The 18,809-nt window shown below is 38.7% G+C and overlaps 1 protein-coding gene and 1 long non-coding RNA gene across 2 annotated transcripts in view; both read right to left on the bottom strand.

The window, feature by feature from the left end:
* Window positions 1–421: 421 nt before the first annotated feature.
* Window positions 422–18,809, bottom strand: part of LOC118558703 (galactose-specific lectin nattectin-like) — a 42,498-nt gene continuing 24,110 nt past the window's right edge. The window contains exon 9 of the mRNA XM_036129249.1: window positions 422–741. Within this exon, the coding sequence (XP_035985142.1) occupies window positions 677–741 (65 nt within the window). The 3' untranslated portion in view covers window positions 422–676. The remainder of the gene's footprint in view (window positions 742–18,809) is intronic.
* LOC118558708 lies at window positions 7,520–9,883 on the bottom strand. Its single transcript, XR_004928439.1, has 4 exons — window positions 9,839–9,883; window positions 9,643–9,732; window positions 9,030–9,077; window positions 7,520–7,550 (listed from the first exon to the last, which is right to left on the bottom strand). It is a non-coding gene; the product is annotated as an uncharacterized LOC118558708 (long non-coding RNA).

Genomic DNA, 18,809 nt, shown 5'->3' with positions numbered 1-18,809 from the left:
CAAGGATTTTTTTTGTTCTCCTCAATTAATGATGAAAAACATGCTGCTCTAATTCTGCGAAGGGTCTTGTTATACAACAATAGACTGTCCCTCTAGATTATTATGTTATTATTATGTTCTAACGTTGGACCTGACATATAGTTACGTATCCATATCAAAGAGGAGTGCCTCACATTTCCAGTTCACACAAGGCCTGCCTGCAACAGTCCTGCTTCCAGAACTAAAAATCCAGCGGCAGGTAGGTTACCGTGGAAGGGATTATGTTCCAGTAGAGTCCATTGTGGTGGTGAGCTCCAACCTTTTTTGTACCCCTCGAAAACAATTATCACCAGCCTCCACTGGTTTTGTTTACTGCTGAAATTACAGAAAACCATCATCTTCCAAAAAGAATATCTGACGTAAAGACACAAGGAGAAGCTTGTTTCAATGCTTCAGAAACTTTATTAGGCAAAATAGAAGAAAGTACAGTTTACTCTGCAGAGTTAAGTTTTGCTAAAAGCCTTCTTTCTGTAACACTTGCCGTTTTCTCTTCGGCACATGACCTAAGAGACTTTCAACCTGTTTTTTTCTAGCTTGTCGCTTCACACACTTAGCATTACAGCAATAGGAGAAAGATCAAGAAAAGTAAGAATGGTTAGACGCTTCTTTCAGGATGTATATTCATGACTTCCGGTCTTTATTTCCTGACGCAGACGAATGGGTATCGATAACTGCATGGAAGGTCTGACCAGCATCTGCAAGCTGCATGTAAAGAAGAAAATGCATCAAGATTTCTGATGAAATCCCTCTGAGAAAGTCATTATTCAGAACGATGGTTGTGAGTTGGACATATTTAGCATGTGTAGCTTAAATACAGATAAACTACATCACCGGCCTATTTTCACTGAGTGTTCAATCAAAATACCTGAGTTGTTCATAGCAATACAGTTCTGACTGGTGGTGGTTCTCGGCATTCCTGGGCACCAGGAGTTATAGCTGAAGCGGGAGCCATCACTCCAAAACCAGATACGCTCCTACAAAGGAAAAATTACAAGAAGAAGAATAAATCTTTATTGCGCTTAGCAATAGTACATTTCAACAGAATTGGTCTTTGTATTTAACCCATCGCTTAAGCAGCAGTGTGCTGCTACACTGAGTGGCACCAGTGGGAGCTCGTGGACCCATGGTGGCACCCTGTGGGGATTGAACAGATTTCTTGCAGCCTTCTTAGAATGCAAGAATGCTGCTCTGGCCACTAGGCCACAAAATTAGGGGTTTGGCCAACATTAAAAGCTGATCTGATTACAATGCTTAAATGCAGTTATCTATAAAACCAACATCAGTTTGCATAATTTTGGGTATAAAAAAGGAGCCTCAATACTGTTTTTCATACTTGTTAGTAGAAGTTGTTGTTATCCAGAAATCAAAATAGTTTTCAGAATCTATAGCATTTGGGTGTTTGCAAATATTTAATCCTGTAGGAATGATTTCAGGTTTATAAAACTACTTTTAAATGGCCTCTAAGAAATATTTCTGTAGTCAGAATTATAAATTTTATTGGTGGCTGTAAAATTGTTCACAATATGACAGGGTACCTGTTCACCGTCGGAGCCTCCGATCCAGGTCAGCGGATAGTTGCGAGTCCTACCGTAGATAAAGTTTCTGAGCCATTCATGTTCAACAGAACTGTGGACAGACGCAAGGTTTCCACCCAGGCTCACACAGTAGTTCTAAAACCAGTAAGAGAAAAACATAAAAACAGTGATGATATATGTATAAGTATATATATATGATATATATATATGTATAAGTTTGTGTTTATTTATGATGAACTGTTTAATAACGAACTGTGCATGAAGATCTTGGGTGAAACTACCCATATTTACACACATGAACCTTCCAAATACACTTTGAAGCCCGTCTTTCATTTTACAGTTTGGTAATTAATGGTTAATAATCAAACATCCTGTTATTATTATTTATTTTTAGCATAGGTTTAGATGTGTCTCATTATTTCTGGCATTCAAATATTTGTTTGCTGTTGTAATATTTATCTGAACTTTTCTTCTTTGCTGTGTCTGCCAATTTATTGAATGGCAACAAATGATGGTGTTTTCAACCTCATTTTGATATTTTCTATCTCTTTTCAGCTTTCATCCAAACATTTCTTGTTTTATTTGCTGCTATGACTACATCAGAATATTTCATAGCAGCTATTTCAGTCCTCAGAAGTGTCAGGTTTGCTGTGTGAGAGAGAAGTCATTACCTCAGCCTGGGCCCAGTAGTAGCTGGCAGAAACATAGAGGAAACAGCGAGACCTGTAAAGCGTCCAACCACCGGGACAAGAAGTCGCTCTCTTAGCCACGCTCTTTCCTGGAGAAGATACAGAGAGGAGCATATGAAACATCAAAAGTGTAATGTCTGTTTTGGGTGTGGAGATAATTAAGAAGTGAAAGGCGAACTAACCTGATGCATCTGTATCATTTCCAGCTTCTCCTAAAAGTGGGGCTGCATTTGATGTTATTAGAATCTGAGATTTAACATGTCCATATACTTATACTTTTTGACTAAAACACATCTGGTTTCAACTCACCTTCTGGAGCAGATATCTCATCCACAGTTTCTAAAAGGGAAAGGAAAGATCACAAAATTTCATTCGCGGCCTGACAGAATCCTGTCATGACAAAAATGTATCTAGTTTAAAACTATCTGAAAAACTCCTTTTGATGCGGCGAAGCTACTTTTTCTGAAAACAGGCCAAAGTACCAGTGCAGTTACTTTGCTCGTGTCTCTCACAAACCTGATCCCACAAAAGACACAAGATACAAGGACCCCTTGATCTCAATATTTGATATAATAATATATCTACTATATCTAGTCCTGATGATGTTCTGTGTTAAAAATATTTACATGTTTGTCTGAACTTTCTGCATATGATGTAGATTTAAATAAATGAAAAAAATCTCTAGTTGATTGCCACAAAAATTTATGTTACACTAATAATATCTAAAAAAAAAAAAAAAAGATACCTCTAACTGGCTTTACACATTCTTAACAGTTGGTTTATCGTTACTGCAAAGACCCCTTGTGCATACCTCTGGTATACAATTAGTTTGTCTCTATTTTATTACATGTTACAAAACTAAACTCACGTTCTGGAACAGGTTCCTGAGTTCCGGATACATCCTGGGCGTCTGCAGGAGATGTAGGTTATCACAATGGCATTGTTTGCATAATTTGTAACATTTAAAGCAGGTGTACAGCATGCTTAAAAATTCCTGCTTTTACAAGGAAATCTACATTTACAGGAACAACGTACCTGCAGTGCTGCTCAGAGCCAGCAAAGCACAAAGAAGGATCGGTAGGGTCAGCATCTTCATGGTGGAGATGATGTAGATCAAAGACAATGAAAACCTTAAGAAACAAAAACAAGAAACAACCTGGTAAGAATAAAGAATATAACGAGTCTTTACCAACTCAAGGATTACCTTCTTTCCTTTACCTCAGCGCCTGACTCTGGAGATGCTGAACAAGTCAAAGAGCTGCTCTTATATACAGTTTTCATCAGCTGGCAAACCAGGAAATGTGAAACAGGCATGTCCGTAGAACACACATGCAGAAAAAACAAATGTATACGATGACCATATCAATACACCGCGGCATATTAGATTTCACATTTGTTGTGTTTGTATCTTATGACATTAACGTGGGTGTTGCCTTAGTTCAGTAATATGTGTTCATTCAGCTTCTGTCTTCCTCATCAGGTAACAAAGCAGCCAAATTAGTCTTTACAACAAACATATACCTATCCTTTAAACTAAAATATAATGCATCCGTAACTAAATAGTCAACGTTTCCTAAGAACTGATGACACAAAATAAGACATTCTTGCCAACTTTTGTTAACCATACTTCAAATTATGCTGTAAATATCCACATTTTGAGGTTAGATGGACAGCAGAACGATTCCACGCAGAGGGCTGTTTAAAAGTAACTTTTTCTGTCGGGTTACTGTCTGTCTTACCACTAAATCAGACGTAAAAAAAGAACATAACTGGTTTGTATGTTTTGTTCTTTTAAATTCTAATGTCTGATTCTACACTCCTAATTGTAATTAGCCTGAACTCAACTCTGAGGATACAAGGTTGCAAATCCGTCTTTTAAGTTAAAGCTGGAAGCAATTTGTGGTTAATGTCATTTCCAGATCCAAGTCTTATACAGTAGTAAAACCAAACAGAACACGCTACAGTCTGGCTTCGAACAAACAATGAGTGCGTGGAAAAGTACCTCTATGGATGTGATGCTGTGGACTGCTTGTCTGGCAATGACCTTTGGAACATCGTTAAAGGGCATCGCCTCACTAGACGTATAAACTTTCATTTTAGGATCAGAGCAAAGGACACTTTAAAAACTGTATTTTGTAGGATTATAAAAGGTAATGATTTGAAGCACTGATAATAATAAAGGTAAAGGTTTAAAAGATTTATTACTTAATTAGTTAATTTGTTCTTTGTGGATCAAGAGTTGACTAGTACTGCTAGTAAAATGTACGTCAATATTATCTCCACATCTTATGGTGGCTATAGTGCATGTTGTGAAAGCTTTCCCCCCATTACCCACTGCTGCTTTTTGTGTCCTTTTATTGTCTTAAAAATGTTGTTGTGCCCTGAAGCCACTCAAGATATAGAAAACACACAAAGACCAACTTGTTTCGATGCTTCAGAAATTTAATTTTGAAATAGAAAACAGGGTAAGGTTTAGTTGAGCTAAAAGCATTCTTTCCAGACTACATCCTGTTTGCTCTTTGCCATGTGACCAAAGAGACAATCCACCTCCTGAATCTTGTCGCTTCACTCATTTCTCAGCGTTACAGCAGCGGGAGAGAAGAAAAGAAAAGTAGAATTGATTAGACGTCTTGGTTGGGATGTTCCTTCAGCTCTGGTCTTAACCCCGTACACAGACAAACGGGTATCGGTATGTGCATGGTAAGTCAATCCCACATTTGCAAGCTGCAGGTACAAAAAACAAAAACAAAGCAGGATGTATTAGTGATTTTCACCATGAAGGTGTCTGAATACAGATAGAGATTACAAGGTTCTAGACAAGACATGTTTTTTTTAGCCGAACAGACATAAATTGTACATCATAAATGTTTCTCAGTTCATGATTACAGTATTTTTTGGATGATAAGTCCCTTCAGAATTTAAGAAGCATCAGTTAAAAAAATGTGTCATAACGCGGGGAAAAAAAAAATTTATATGTTGCACCGGAATATGCTCATTTATTTAGACATGTATTTCAACCATTCCAAGACTGAAAAATGACAGAGCTGAATCCACAGCTGGATGAATAACATGGAACATACCTGGAAGGATGAATGGGGTAAATTAATAACTCCAACTAGCAACGTTTTATCTAGCGCATATGAGCGTGACAGAATTTGTCAAAATTACGCCTAAATTAGACTGTGAGCATAGTGGTGCTACATGCTAAGCTAACAGATGTTAGTTTAGCATGACACAGATGTTGTCTATAGGTTAATATTTCAACTAAGTTTTAAGAGGATAAAGTGCAGGATAACTTTCACAGGCCTAGTGAGCCCTCTTGTGGCTATAGACAGTAATGTTTACTCCTTGGTTCATACTGGTCAGGATTAATTACTATTTAATTTTGATATATAAGTTGCACCTGAATATAAGTCGCAGGATCAACCAAACTATGAAAAAAGTCTGACTTAAAGTCTGAAAAATATGGTAAATGTCTTGATGGTGTTTGACTGTGTTTTCTGTGTTAGATTACCTGAATAGTTCATCGCGAGGCAGTTATAACCGCTGTTGCTTATAGGTCTTGATGAGCACCAGTTTCTGAAGAGGAAGCGAGAGCCATCACTCCAGAACCAGTTACGCTCCTGGAAAGTAGGAGGAGAAAGCAGAATAAAGAGTGAACGTATGAAATCAGCAAACACTCAGTTCCTTCAATCTTCATCAATAACAGCAATATTTATTGTTTCAAATATCAGCTTTTTCTCATCCATTTCTTGACTAATGACATTTTGGTAAACTTTGTTAAAAAAAAAAAAAGGAAAAACAGAAATATTTCCTAGGTCCCACACAAGTTTTGCAGAAGAATAACTGTAATTGTTCCTCAGACATACCTGCTCTGCGTCTGAACCGCCGATCCAAGTCATTTTATATGAACGAGCCCTGCTGTAAATGTAGCTTCTAAGCCAGTTGTATTCAGAGGAGCTCCGTACAGATGCAAGGTTTCCACCCCGTGCCACACAGTAGTGCTAGAGAGGCAGTGAAAAACAAAGAAAGGTAGGACACTTAGAAACTAGATTGACTGAGAGAAAAGAAGAAAATTTAGCCATGCTGCTCATCCTTTTATATTGATATCTAAATGCTTGAAAATAAATACCCTGAGCATCAAGATGAAATGCACAAATTTCACTGACATATCAAACTGGATCATGTTGAATACTGTTCTGGACATCTATAACTAAGCTCCTGCTTTCTGAGAAGGCTGCTGCAATTAATTGACCTGAAATCTGGTGAGTCAGAACTTAGAGTCTGTGTCTCTCTGTTATTTGCAAGTAAAGAATCATTGGGAGTATTTATTAACACAAAGACTGTCAACTTTAAATGAGATTTTCTTGTCTCTGTACTTTGTGTGTTACTCTTTGCATATGTATTACATTTTAGTGATTATAAACATACATTTACTTAATACTAAAACAAAACGAACAAAATGTTAGGAGCAGCAAAAAGATCTAGAGGCCTACCAGCTGCCTTGCCAAATTCTCTAAAATACAAAATTTTTGCAGACTGCATCTCCTCCAATGTAAGGCAACACATTCAACCTCCCTTATTGTAGAATCCCTATGGATTTCAGGTTTATGTTTAAATGTTGCTGTTTGCAATTGTTTCCTGTACAGTGTTTAAAATGGCCAAACTTGTTATATATGAACCGATAGCATTAAATAGTTTGCCGTGTGATTGCAGGTGTTACCTCAGCTTGAGCCCAGGTGTAACTGGCTCCAACATAGTAGAAACAGCGAGATCCATATCTTGTCCAGCCACCGGGGCAAGATGTCGCTCTCTTGGCCACGTGACTTTTTTCTGAAGGAAATGCAGATAAGGATGTGATCCGTTAAAATCTCCACATTTGTTTAAAAGAAAATGTGCCATCTTTTCTTTGGTAAAGATCATTCTTGAAAAATAACATCCAGATATACATATTATCTACCTGATTTGTCAGCATCACTTTCAGTTTCTTCTTCTTCTTCTGAAAGATTTACAGATTTCAAGGTTGTTAATATTTTTAACATTACTTTGTTATTGAATAGTTACTGTAACTATAATGAAGTGGATTTAATTACAACCAACCCTTTGGAGCTGATTTCTCCTCCTCAGATTCATCTTCTACAGCTAGAAAGAACATAAACATTATTTCACGATTTGATCTAGTGTATATTTTGAAAATAATGAGGGATTACCAGATTTTCTAAACCCTCTTTAAGACGAACATTTCATTTTGACTTACCTTCTGGAGCGGTTTCCTCATCCTTGGATTCTAGAAAAGATAAATTAAGTCAAAAAAAATCAGAAATTACTTCTAGTATAACAAAGTGCAAGTCACCTCATAAGTCTATAAAAGTGTGACTTAATATATATATATATATATATATATATATATATATATATATATATATATATATATATATATATATATATATGTATATATATATATATATATATATATTAGGGCTGGGCAAGTTAACGCGTTAATTTCGCGTTAATTCATTAGACTATTAACGGCGATATTTATTTTATCGCGCATTAACGCATGTTGCTCACATGCTTTCAGTCAGTGTCAGTCAGCAGGCGCGCTGACTGCAGCGCGCTGTCACGGCAGCACTCTCCCCCTCCCCTCTCGTACATGGCTCAGCGGCGCCAGCCAATCAGCACGCAGGCTCAGCCTGGCCCGCCCACTGAGCTCTCACACAAACTTAATACACAAACAGCTGAGAGAGACCGCAGCAGCGAAAAAACAGGGGAAGTAGCACCGTTTGGCTTTATTTTAATACCGTAAATGAAATCAAGCTGTATGTTTTGTAAAAAGCCGGTTCATTTCAGTGGAAACACAACAAATTTATCTAAGCACGTGAAAAAACATGAAAACGTCGAGCCCCAGAAACGGAGAGAGGAGACGAAACTTCTGTTTCCCGACAGACCCACAGACTGATGTCTCTGACTGAGGCGTTTCAGTCCTCCAGGGAACATCCAGGTAGATCAGTGGATGGATGGATGGATGGATGGATGGATGGATGGATGGATGGATGGATGGATGGATGTTACTGGAGCCCACGCATAACATGTAATTAAGACCTTGAAAGAACCCAGTACATATATTAAAAAGTGTTATTTAAGATAAGATAACATTAGCTAATCCTTTTTTTATCCCACGACGGGGAAATTTATAGGACAGGCAGGTGCACACAACACAGACAAAATTACATAAGGATTGAAATATATAAGAGGTGGATTAGCAAAAAAACACTGAACATAACATTATTGTTATTATTATTATTATTATTATTATTATTATTATTATTATTATTTAATTGTAATAATAAAATAAAAACCACAAAACCCAAAAGGTCAACAGTTTAATGATACATCAAGCTTAGGGACTGGCTAATATACAGCAGGTCAAAAAAGGCCATATTTTGGCTGCAGTGCTGCTGTTCTCTTATGAAGAAAAGATCAACTAGTGCACTAAATTCAATAGATGGGTTGAAAATATCCAGTATAAAATAAGTGCTACAAATGTTACAACACTTTTGTTCATATGGCAGCAGAACAAGTGCTCTTTACACTACTTTTGAATTCATTCTTGGAGTTTGTAAATACAATGCGATTAATCGCGATTAATCGCGATTAATCAGTGCGATTAATCGCGATTAAATATTTTAATCGTTGCCCAGCCCTAATATATATATATATATAAGCAATAAAAGTATGTCTTTTCTATTTATTATTATAGGCCCACCTTCAGCAGCCTCCTCAGCATCCTTGGTTACAGTTCCCTTTGTGGTATCTGTGGAGGTTAAACGTTAAATGCATGGTTTATGCAGGTGTACTTTAAGAACCCAACTCTTCTGTGTGATCAAAGCAGACTGTCCTTGTTTCAAACAAGGGATGTTTCAAACTAATCTCCACTCTTGCATAGGGCTTTCAATAGATTGATTAGATAGATAGAAGATTGATTAGATAGATAGAAGATTGATTAATCAGACCTGACCACAGTGTTGGCCCCTGTGTTTTGGCTGTGAAATGACTGGCATGAAATAACGAAGTACCACATCGTCTAGCATATTGAACTACCTTCTTGCCTTCTTGTGCTGCAGAACCACTAATTTTTCAAACATACATCATTAGTTTGAATAGACTTAATGTATGATGGTGTGTAGTAGAGACAATATACCGTTGTGGGTCTGAGCTGTAAGAAATGCAAGTATTGGACTAACAATTATTAGTGGCAAATAACCTTTTAAATCATACTGGGGGAGTTTTTTTAACTAGGAGATCGCTCGATTGGACGTTTTCATCCGCGGTTTATGATATTCAGGATCTCCATACTTCACATGTACAGACAAACTTACCCGCAGCCAAGCTCAGAGCCAGCAGGGCACAAAGAAGGAACGACAGAGTCAGCAGCTTCATGGTGGAGAAGATGCAGGTCAAATATTCACCTTAAAACAAAGATGATGAAGAAATCAATCAAACAATCAACCAAAAATTTCAAGTGTAATAAAAAAAATATTAAAGCTGTTTTTCCAAACCGCAGAGCAGATGTACCTTATTTCCTTTGGTTGAGATTCAGACTGTAGCCTTGGCTTTCCTGTCTGGAAGTGATGAACAAGTCCAAGACCTGATCTTAAATACGATTTCTGCCCGGTTCCAGAACAGGAACTGGGTCCATGCATGTCGACATTTTTCAAACACACATGACAAAACAAACATATAAAATAACTCATGTTCATTCTAGCTGGGGTATTGAGTTTCACCTGTCATGCCTGTATCTTTGTTTGGAAAGAAGGCAACAAGAACATCTATCCCTTCAGCCAAAACAGCTGTCTCAGGTTTTCACTTGTTAGTTTAAAACTAAGTTTCCACCTTACTTAACACTGTGCAATCTGAAGCTGCTAAAAACAAAACACACAAATGAATTCTCAGTTTACCCAGCATCAGTTTTATAGCGTAGTTGCACATCTACGCTGTTATAAATGTTCACAAGGCCAGGTTTAACACAGGAATATGGTCACTCTTTTCAGCAAGGGACCTTCAATTTAACAACCATCAGACCCCAGAAAATAGAAAGCAAAATGTCAGTCACCAAGCATTACTGTAGCAAACCATCAGGTGCATCAGGTGTAATGAAGCAGAGACAAAACTAAAGCATATGTGGAACTAGCTCTAGAGGAACAAAGCTGGACCCCACAGTGTTGCTGTGAAGGAAAATACCAGTGAACCAACCAATGTATTCTAATATAGTGTTTTAAAAAAAATAAACATAAAATCATACATTTAGAAAATGTAACAAAAAATTAAACAATGGAAAATAATCACAAAATAAGTGCAATTTTAGATTAGACATCAGAGCCCCACATACATTTGTAACAGTCATAGAAAAGACACATTGGTAAATTAAACGGAAATTGGTAAAGGACACAAAAAACTCTATAAAACCATATTTTTATATTTTTATGTTTACTAACGTTTGCAATGAGATGCAAGAGCAACAAATGTAGAAGAACAAAAAATGACTTTCTTCAACATGGTTCTACAATACATCTATGTAAACTACATTAACCTGCTACATTAAAAGGATTAAAAAAAGCTCACAAGTCAGAAAAAAAGAGGAAAATTCTTAAAAAGTTATAAGACCGACTGATCAAAGAGGGCAACTGGGGATAAATAATCATGATATTTCAGCAAACCTAAAGGACAGGGGACCGCTATAAGGGATCCATACGTCCATTTACAACTATCAATGCAGGCTTACCAGAGAGAATTCTTGCATTTAAAAACACACATCGGCTCGCTGCACAATGGAAACTCTACACTGTTTGCTCGCCTATCGCATTTGCCAGATGCATTACACCAAACTAAAAACATCTCCACCCAGACTGTTGGGTTCCAAAGTTTATCTTATTTAACACTGTATGTCATTCATTAGGACATAAATTGCCACATTTAGAAATTTAAGGCCAATTTTTGAAGTGAAGATACAGGAAAATCTGATATAACATTTTTTTTTATAAATGGGTCCAAGAATTTAGTCACATAAATCTAAATTCTTCAGCCCTGGGCTACAGCTTGTTTATTCTGACACTTGGTGCCTTCATCCACATGAGGGTCTGCTAATATAGTGAAATGTAACTGAATTTGTGTAATATCAATAAAAACAATTGTGAATATTTTCTCTCAGTATGGTGCTGGAAATGCATTGTTGTTAATTCTAGCAGTTGTCTAAACCTGACCACAAGGTCTGCACTGATTAAGACTCAGCAATTAATGTTGGCATACATTAGTGAAAATGTTGCTAGCTAAATGCTCATCCATGTACCAAAGTATATTTTTTTAACCTTAGCCAGAAACAGCATATATATCATTTTTGGTAGACTGCAAAAAAGCTCAAACGGTTATGTGGTCAAACCCAATTAGCATACAGCCTTGGTTCTAGTGTTTTTGCCTTTGAGAGAGATCTAAATTATGTTAAATCTTAATAAACATTAATAATGAACGTTAAATGCAACATGATAAACAAAGAATAAAATAAATCCAGTCGATGCCTCCTCCTTTTAAGTGTCCACCTGCCTATTTCCTAGAATAAGTGTGCCGAAAAACATCAACTTTTCATCTTTATAAAACAAACCATACGGATGTTGGAGAGTGGAGATTTATATTTTTGCAATAGAATATTACAGGTCAGATTTTTATCCACTCAGTTGTTGAATAAATTGAAAAGAATTCAACTATTTGCTCCGTCTTCTCTGAAAGTGATGCAATAATGAGATGGTGGCAACATTATCAGTCAAGCATGAAACTCAGAATGTTTGTTCAGTGTCAACAACCCTATTAAAACTAGTAATGTTAGCCATTGCTTGAAGCACAGGTATTATTCACTTTTGTATCTGATTAGTGACACCCGAATCTTTGCATAAATGCCACATTATTTACATGGGAAACATTTACTGTAAACTTTTTAATGAGATGATCAAACTGTTTCTACTGTATAAAATATGTTCTGAAGATAATTTTGCATCCACACAAATTTTGAAAAAAAAAAAAAACTGTAAAAACAAATGTCATAGCTTCTAAAATGTAAACAGTTTTATATTTGCTCTCAGGTCAGCATTAATCCACAAGTGTATTTCCATGAAATTAACCCCATTTATTTGTAGCATTCTGCACATTGGTCAGTTTTACATTTCACTTTCATGATGTTTTGAAATTTGGAGCTTTTCTTTGCTTTTCCAGTTTATTTCCATACTGTTGTTTTCTTGTATTTTCTATCAGTTTATTCTTGTTATTCGGCTTTCTCCTTTAATCTGCTTGTCATCCCTCTTTCCTCTTACCCGTTTCCCCCATTATTGAAGCTCCTGTTGGTCTTGGTTTCTTTGCTGCATTGTTATTCTGTTTCTAGTCATGCCTCGTCTTCCCAACATTTCTCCCCTTGATACGTGTCTCACTGCCACCTGTACACGATTGGATGGATACTTGCTAATTTAAACAACTTATCTTGAATACTTGCAGATGTCCACCTCAAAGTTGCTGAAGTAAAGGTGCTGCTCAGTTTTAATTCTACTGGAATTCAACTTAAAGAAGTTGGTTTGGCTCTTTAAAAGGTCAATGAGGAAGTTCCTTTGTAAGTATTAAACCACAATGAAATTAAAATCCTCCAAATTCTCTTGGAAAAAGGAGAAAAACTCATGGAAAATTAACCAATCTTCAACATATATGTTTTTTTTTTATTTCACTCTATATGTGGGTTAAACATCATCATGACTTAGGTGTCGATTAATCTTTGTACTTTGTGACTTTTTGCAAGGTGTGTGTCGATTCAAACCATGAAACTGAATCAGGGAGTTGTCAGAGAGGACTTTGTTCTGCAAACTTCCTTCACTGTATCCTTTTCATGAAAAGTAAATATAAACTTCAGGGTAATTCTGAAAGATTTCTTACTAAATAACTTACAGCATGTTTATTTAAAACTGCAATTATGTATTATCTGGACAATAACACCCAGGCTGAGCAATGAGTGGTTCAAAAATAAACCCAGACTACTTTTCTATCTTTGTTTCTTGACAGAGATGATAGCTGAAATCTGATCCAAGCCACCATACCACACTCTGAAGATTACACCCTGCCATGAATTCATGAAGTTGAAGCCAAAATGGAAAATAATTTACCTCAAATTCTCAATTTTATGTAATAGTTTGTTTGAGGATCTAGTCCTCAAACAAAGCAGAGACGAGTACAGAGAAGGACAGCGAATAAAGAATTTTCATAAGAGTACTCAGAAACAGACTGGTGACAAGAAACAGAGGATTTAACTTCGAACTGAGGAACGTTTAAGCAAGAAAATGACTTCAAGGAAGCCTAAACAGGTGGGGAAAGGAACAGATGAGGAACAGCTGTGGAAGAATAAATAAACTAATTCACAGTGGGAAAGTTCTGAGTTAAACTAGGCAGACAGAGAATAAGAGAACATAGAGAACAGAGGTGCTAAATGTGAATATAAATTAGACTAAAACATAAAAAAATAAACTCAAATTCTATAGACTGAACCAAATATGTGAATCGTCTGAATTACAGGGAATTCATTTTTTGAAGGACTTTCCACTCTCTTAGATGAAGTTATGCCCAAATATGACTGTTACTTTGTTCTGTTCAGATATTCAGTACTTAAGTTATAAAACCACCCAGTAGCAGGTGAAGCCCAGAACAAGCAAACACATTTTTATTTCCACCGATGAACTAATTTAAAAAAGATTCTCTCCAACATTTCCTGCTCAGTGTAACCATTAAATTTGACACATGACACACAATTGGTTAAAGAATAAAACGTGGAGGCTGTTGTTAAACATTCATTAGCTTTCAGCTAATATATGCTTGTTCTTTTTTATGACCCACAGTGCATTTTACTTACAGTTACTCAAAAAATCAAATGTACAGAGACATCAGAGCCACTTTAGTCATTGCCATATGGCAGATTATGTTTTATCACCATAATATCTTGAAAATGTTAGTTACATAAAATAAGAAGGTGATTAGCTGCACCTAGTCAATTAGCTAAGATTAATTTACACCTAATTATTGTTTATAAGAATTTTGACAATTTGTGATATTTTCTTTCCACATTTCAACTGCTTTTTTGGGTTGCATTTGATAAAAAAAAAGTAGAGCATCATTGCAGAGAGTAACATGACAAAATGGGAAAATGTTTAGCAGTGTATCATGCAAGCCCCCCTGTTCTCTAGTTTAGACCAGCTCTCTGGGATTTTTGTCATCTATATTATTTAAAGTATCACTCTTTTTTTCCCCCAGTGTCCTGTCTAGCAATGTGGCAATAGGAATTGATGTCTCAATGCCAGATAGAGCTCGACAGATTTTGCTTTTACAAGTGGAGCAAACAGCTTTCGCCATAGTGCTCTACTTGATTTATGCTTGTAAATAGCTTTATTGTGATTCCTGCAGGGAGAATTTCAAATTATATGGACATTACAATGGGAGAGTAAAGGAAGAACAAGTAGTTAGAGAGAAAGAAAAAAAAGGTAGAGGTGAAAGAAAGAAGAGATAAATGGGAGACAATGATAAAACCTTCTCCGTCTGCTCCATCACCTGGAAAGAGAGATGCAAAAAGAACAGCACAACCAACAGACATAAAGCAACAGATACAATCGAATAACACCTAGATGCCATTGCTAAATCATATATATTATTATATAAGCTGACATGTGTAATGTGATACCTGAAAAAAGAAAGTGAAAGAACATAAATAAATAAATAAATTATAAGATTACTGTATATAAGTGAACATTTAATACCTGGGACCCAGCACCTGTGGGAGTTTGTGAGAGTGCACTAGTTTATGTGAAAATTATCCAGAAGGAAATAGCTTGATAGTGATTGTGGAAAACCAAAGGCCCGCCTTCCCCGAGCACAGAGGCAGGAGTCAGGGGACCCATAATCCCGGACTCCCAAAGGGGTCCCTAAAGCAGGGCGCCCAGGAGGGGCCGACACAGGATATCTGCAACCCCCCCCCAAAGGAAAGAGGAGAGACGACCCCGAGGAAATCCCCCAGCCACCGCAATGCTGACGCCCCCAAGAGCCGCGGGGACGAGCCCGTGGGCTCCGCTGGCAGCTAGCCCCATTAAAGTGGTACCGGCCATGGGCCCTGGGGGGCCAGAGGCCCCAGGGGCGCCCCGCCCCCACGACGGGGGGCCAGGCCCCGCGAAGCAGCCGCCGGGAGTGGGCCGGCGCACGCCCGGGAGCCCGCCCCAAACCCGAAGCCCACCAATGCGGCAGAGGGCCAAGGCGCCTGCCAACGCAGCAGAGGAGGGCAGGATGTGGGGGGATGGGCTCCGCACCTAGCGGAGACATGAGATGTTCTTGGGAGAGGGAGCGGACCACACCCATACCTGAAAAAAAAAAAATCCCTACCTTGTGCCCCACTCACCACACACAGATTTAAAAAAAAAGAAAAAAGACGCTGTACACACATTCCCACATAACACTTGCATCCAACACTGACCAGAGGGGGGGGGGGGGGGGGGGTCACCTCAAATCGACTATACGACTGCTTGACCCCCGGCCCCGCCCCCGGTCCAGACGCCCCCCGGACCGGGCCCCCCAAAGAGGGCGGGCCAACACGACCCGTACGAGCCACCCAGCCAGAGCCCCCCTTGCCCCCTAAATACCTAATAAACCCCCTCCCTCCCCCACCTTACCCTAACCACCCCTGCCCCCCGCCCCTCCTGGGGGGAGCAGAGGCGTCAACCCCAGACCTGGCAAGCCGCTGACTACCCATTGCAGCCCCCCGCCAAGACCCCGTACACAGTGGCCCGCACCTCCTCCAGGCCCCAGACTCCTTGCCGCCATCGGAGAACGGGGGTGTGCAGAAGACCCCGATCCTCCCTACGCCCGCTCAGATGTTGTGTTGTTGCAAGTATCACTCTAAAAGCCTAAATCTTGTTCCCTGTCGTATAGCGAGTTGTAAGATCTTTGCTTGACAAAAACTTACACAAATTGAATTTTCATATCAGTTTTATTTTGAATTAGAAACAGGATTAAATCTTATATCAAAAGTATGAAAGAAAAAAAACAAGACTTCTGGTTATTTGTGAAGCTGATGTCACAGAACCTACATAATAATTGTGCATCCTTGAGAAACCCAGAGTCATCAGTAGTTCCTGGCACAGATAAATGGTTTCTGATTGTCACAGAACTCATCATCCCAGCATCTGGACCCTGCAGGTATAAACACCTCAAGTCAGAGAAACATCTGAAGCCTAAATGTAGAAACATTGAAAAACTGTACAGCTGATTTAGCAGTAATAGTTATGTAAATGTTCATTTACATAACTGATCCTTGTCTCCTTGTCATTGAAAAAGTCCACATGTGGGAGAGAGTTTCACTTACCACTGTAGTTCATCTGCAAACAGTGCTGATTAAGGGCAAAGTTATTTGGCTCTCCTCGACACCAGTTTCTGTAACGAAATTGGGTACCGTCCACCCAGTACCATCCACGTTCCTGCAGGACAGGGTTAAAAAATGTGTTTGCTTTCATTTTTCGAAAAGCCTTACAAACAATGTGCACACATGAACGCACCCTGTGTAAATCTGAGCCTCCGATCCATACTTGACGACGCCCCTGACCCGCAGCCGATATCAACCTCAGGAGCTGATAATTCACCTCAAAGTCATGAACCGATGCAAGGTGGGCTTGTATGGACCTGCAGCTACTCTGCAGAGGAGAAAAACAGAGCTCTTATGCCAGTGTGGTAATAAAGCAGTTTGTGGGAAAATAAAGTTCATTATGGATCACCTGGGCTCTATACCAAGAGGATAGAATTGGAAAGACGTGGTAGCAGCGACCCTTGAGCGGGGTCCATCCAGGAGAACAGGATCCTGAACGTAGTACTGTGCCATTTAGAGCTAATAAGAAACACATACAGACTCTCAAATGAATGACTTAATATTACTAAACTAATTTATTTCGAATACATCCATCTATCTACTAACACGCCTATCCCTTGTGGTGTCGTGATGTGTGCTGGTGCCTATCTCCGGCTGTCAGTGGGTGAGAGGCCAGTATATATATACTGGCCTCTCATATATATATATATATATATATATATATATATATATATATATATATATATATATATATATATATATATATATATATGTGTGCGTGTGTGTGCATAGGTCTCCACCATTGCAACATATGTGCTTATCAGAGATTAGATTTGTCATGATTGCGGCACTGTTGCCTGGTCTAATCTCTCATGTCACACACCTTGTTAGCTCCGCCCATTCCTCATCACTTCAGATTTGTTCCACCTGCTCTCACTAGTATATAACCAGCTCTTAGACCACACAACAGTGCCAGTTTATTTCGAGCCATTGGTGAGACTTATTCCAGCGTTATTGTGTTCTGACTCCTGATCCTGACCTGTTTGCCTTTCGACCTCTGAGCCTGCCTGTTGCCTTCTGATCCTGTTTTGCCTGATCTGATTCCTGACTTCTGCCTGACCTCTGCTGTTTGTGTACTGACCGGAACCGTCCTTTGACTACCGAGCCTGCCTGCCCTCGTTCAGTCTGTCTGCTGATCGTGTACAAAACCTGGAACTGTGTCCCGACCTCGTCCTGGATCTCCCTCTGGCACTTCATCTGACATCTGACCACCCGGCTCTGACCTTGGATCTCGTCCCCGACATCCGCTTCTGGTTCGTCCTCCTGATCATTCTGCTTACGTCTGTCTTCACGGTTCAGACCTCCTGCCCGTCCTCCAACCTCCGCGTCCGTTAGTGACCTACACATTTCTGTCTGAGCAACCTAGGCTAAACGTGGTCACTAACCTGTTGTCTCCTCCTGCAGAAGTTCCCGCTGTAGACGCGGACTCCACCCAAGCTGTTTCTGAGATCAATAAACTGTTTAAACGACTATGTTTGTCTGCCTTGAATTCTGGGTCCACCTGTTCTTAGCCTAACAAGATTATCCTGGTGTACCAGCTCCACTTTATATAGACCCCAAATGAATGATTGTGAAAAGGGAAGCTATGTCTCCTGTAAAGCTTCAGTAGGTAACTTTTGTAAAAATGTACATTTTACATAGTTGTTATACAACCATGCTAGATGACATATCACAAAGAACAGTGGCTGAATTTTTCTCAAAGCATTATGTATTGCTTCAGTATGTCTTGGTTGTCTTGACATTTCATTGTGCCCTGGTACAGTTTTAAGGTTTCCAGTAGTGCATGTAATTTTTGTTTTCTTTACTTCTTTGCAACTTCTGCTGTATAATAAACATTGCAATTCCCCTAAAATCACTATCAAAGTTCCTTCCATGAACTTTACATGCTAATGATTAAGTATGATTGGTCTCTTTAAATAAGCTAGGTAGCTGATCAAAAGGTACAGTTTCTCTGAAACAAATTAATGGTTAAATGGTAAATGGATATATAGCGCTTTTCCACTCATGCTGACCACCCAAATCGCTGTACACTATAGCCACATTCACCCAGTCGCTCTCACTAAC

The sequence above is a fragment of the Fundulus heteroclitus genome, unplaced genomic scaffold, assembly GCF_011125445.2.
Source record: "Fundulus heteroclitus isolate FHET01 unplaced genomic scaffold, MU-UCD_Fhet_4.1 scaffold_149, whole genome shotgun sequence".
In the NCBI taxonomy this organism is placed as follows: Eukaryota; Metazoa; Chordata; class Actinopteri; order Cyprinodontiformes; family Fundulidae; genus Fundulus; species Fundulus heteroclitus.
Note: the sequence above shows the minus strand (reverse complement) of the source record. Positions and strands in the feature narration are given on the sequence as shown.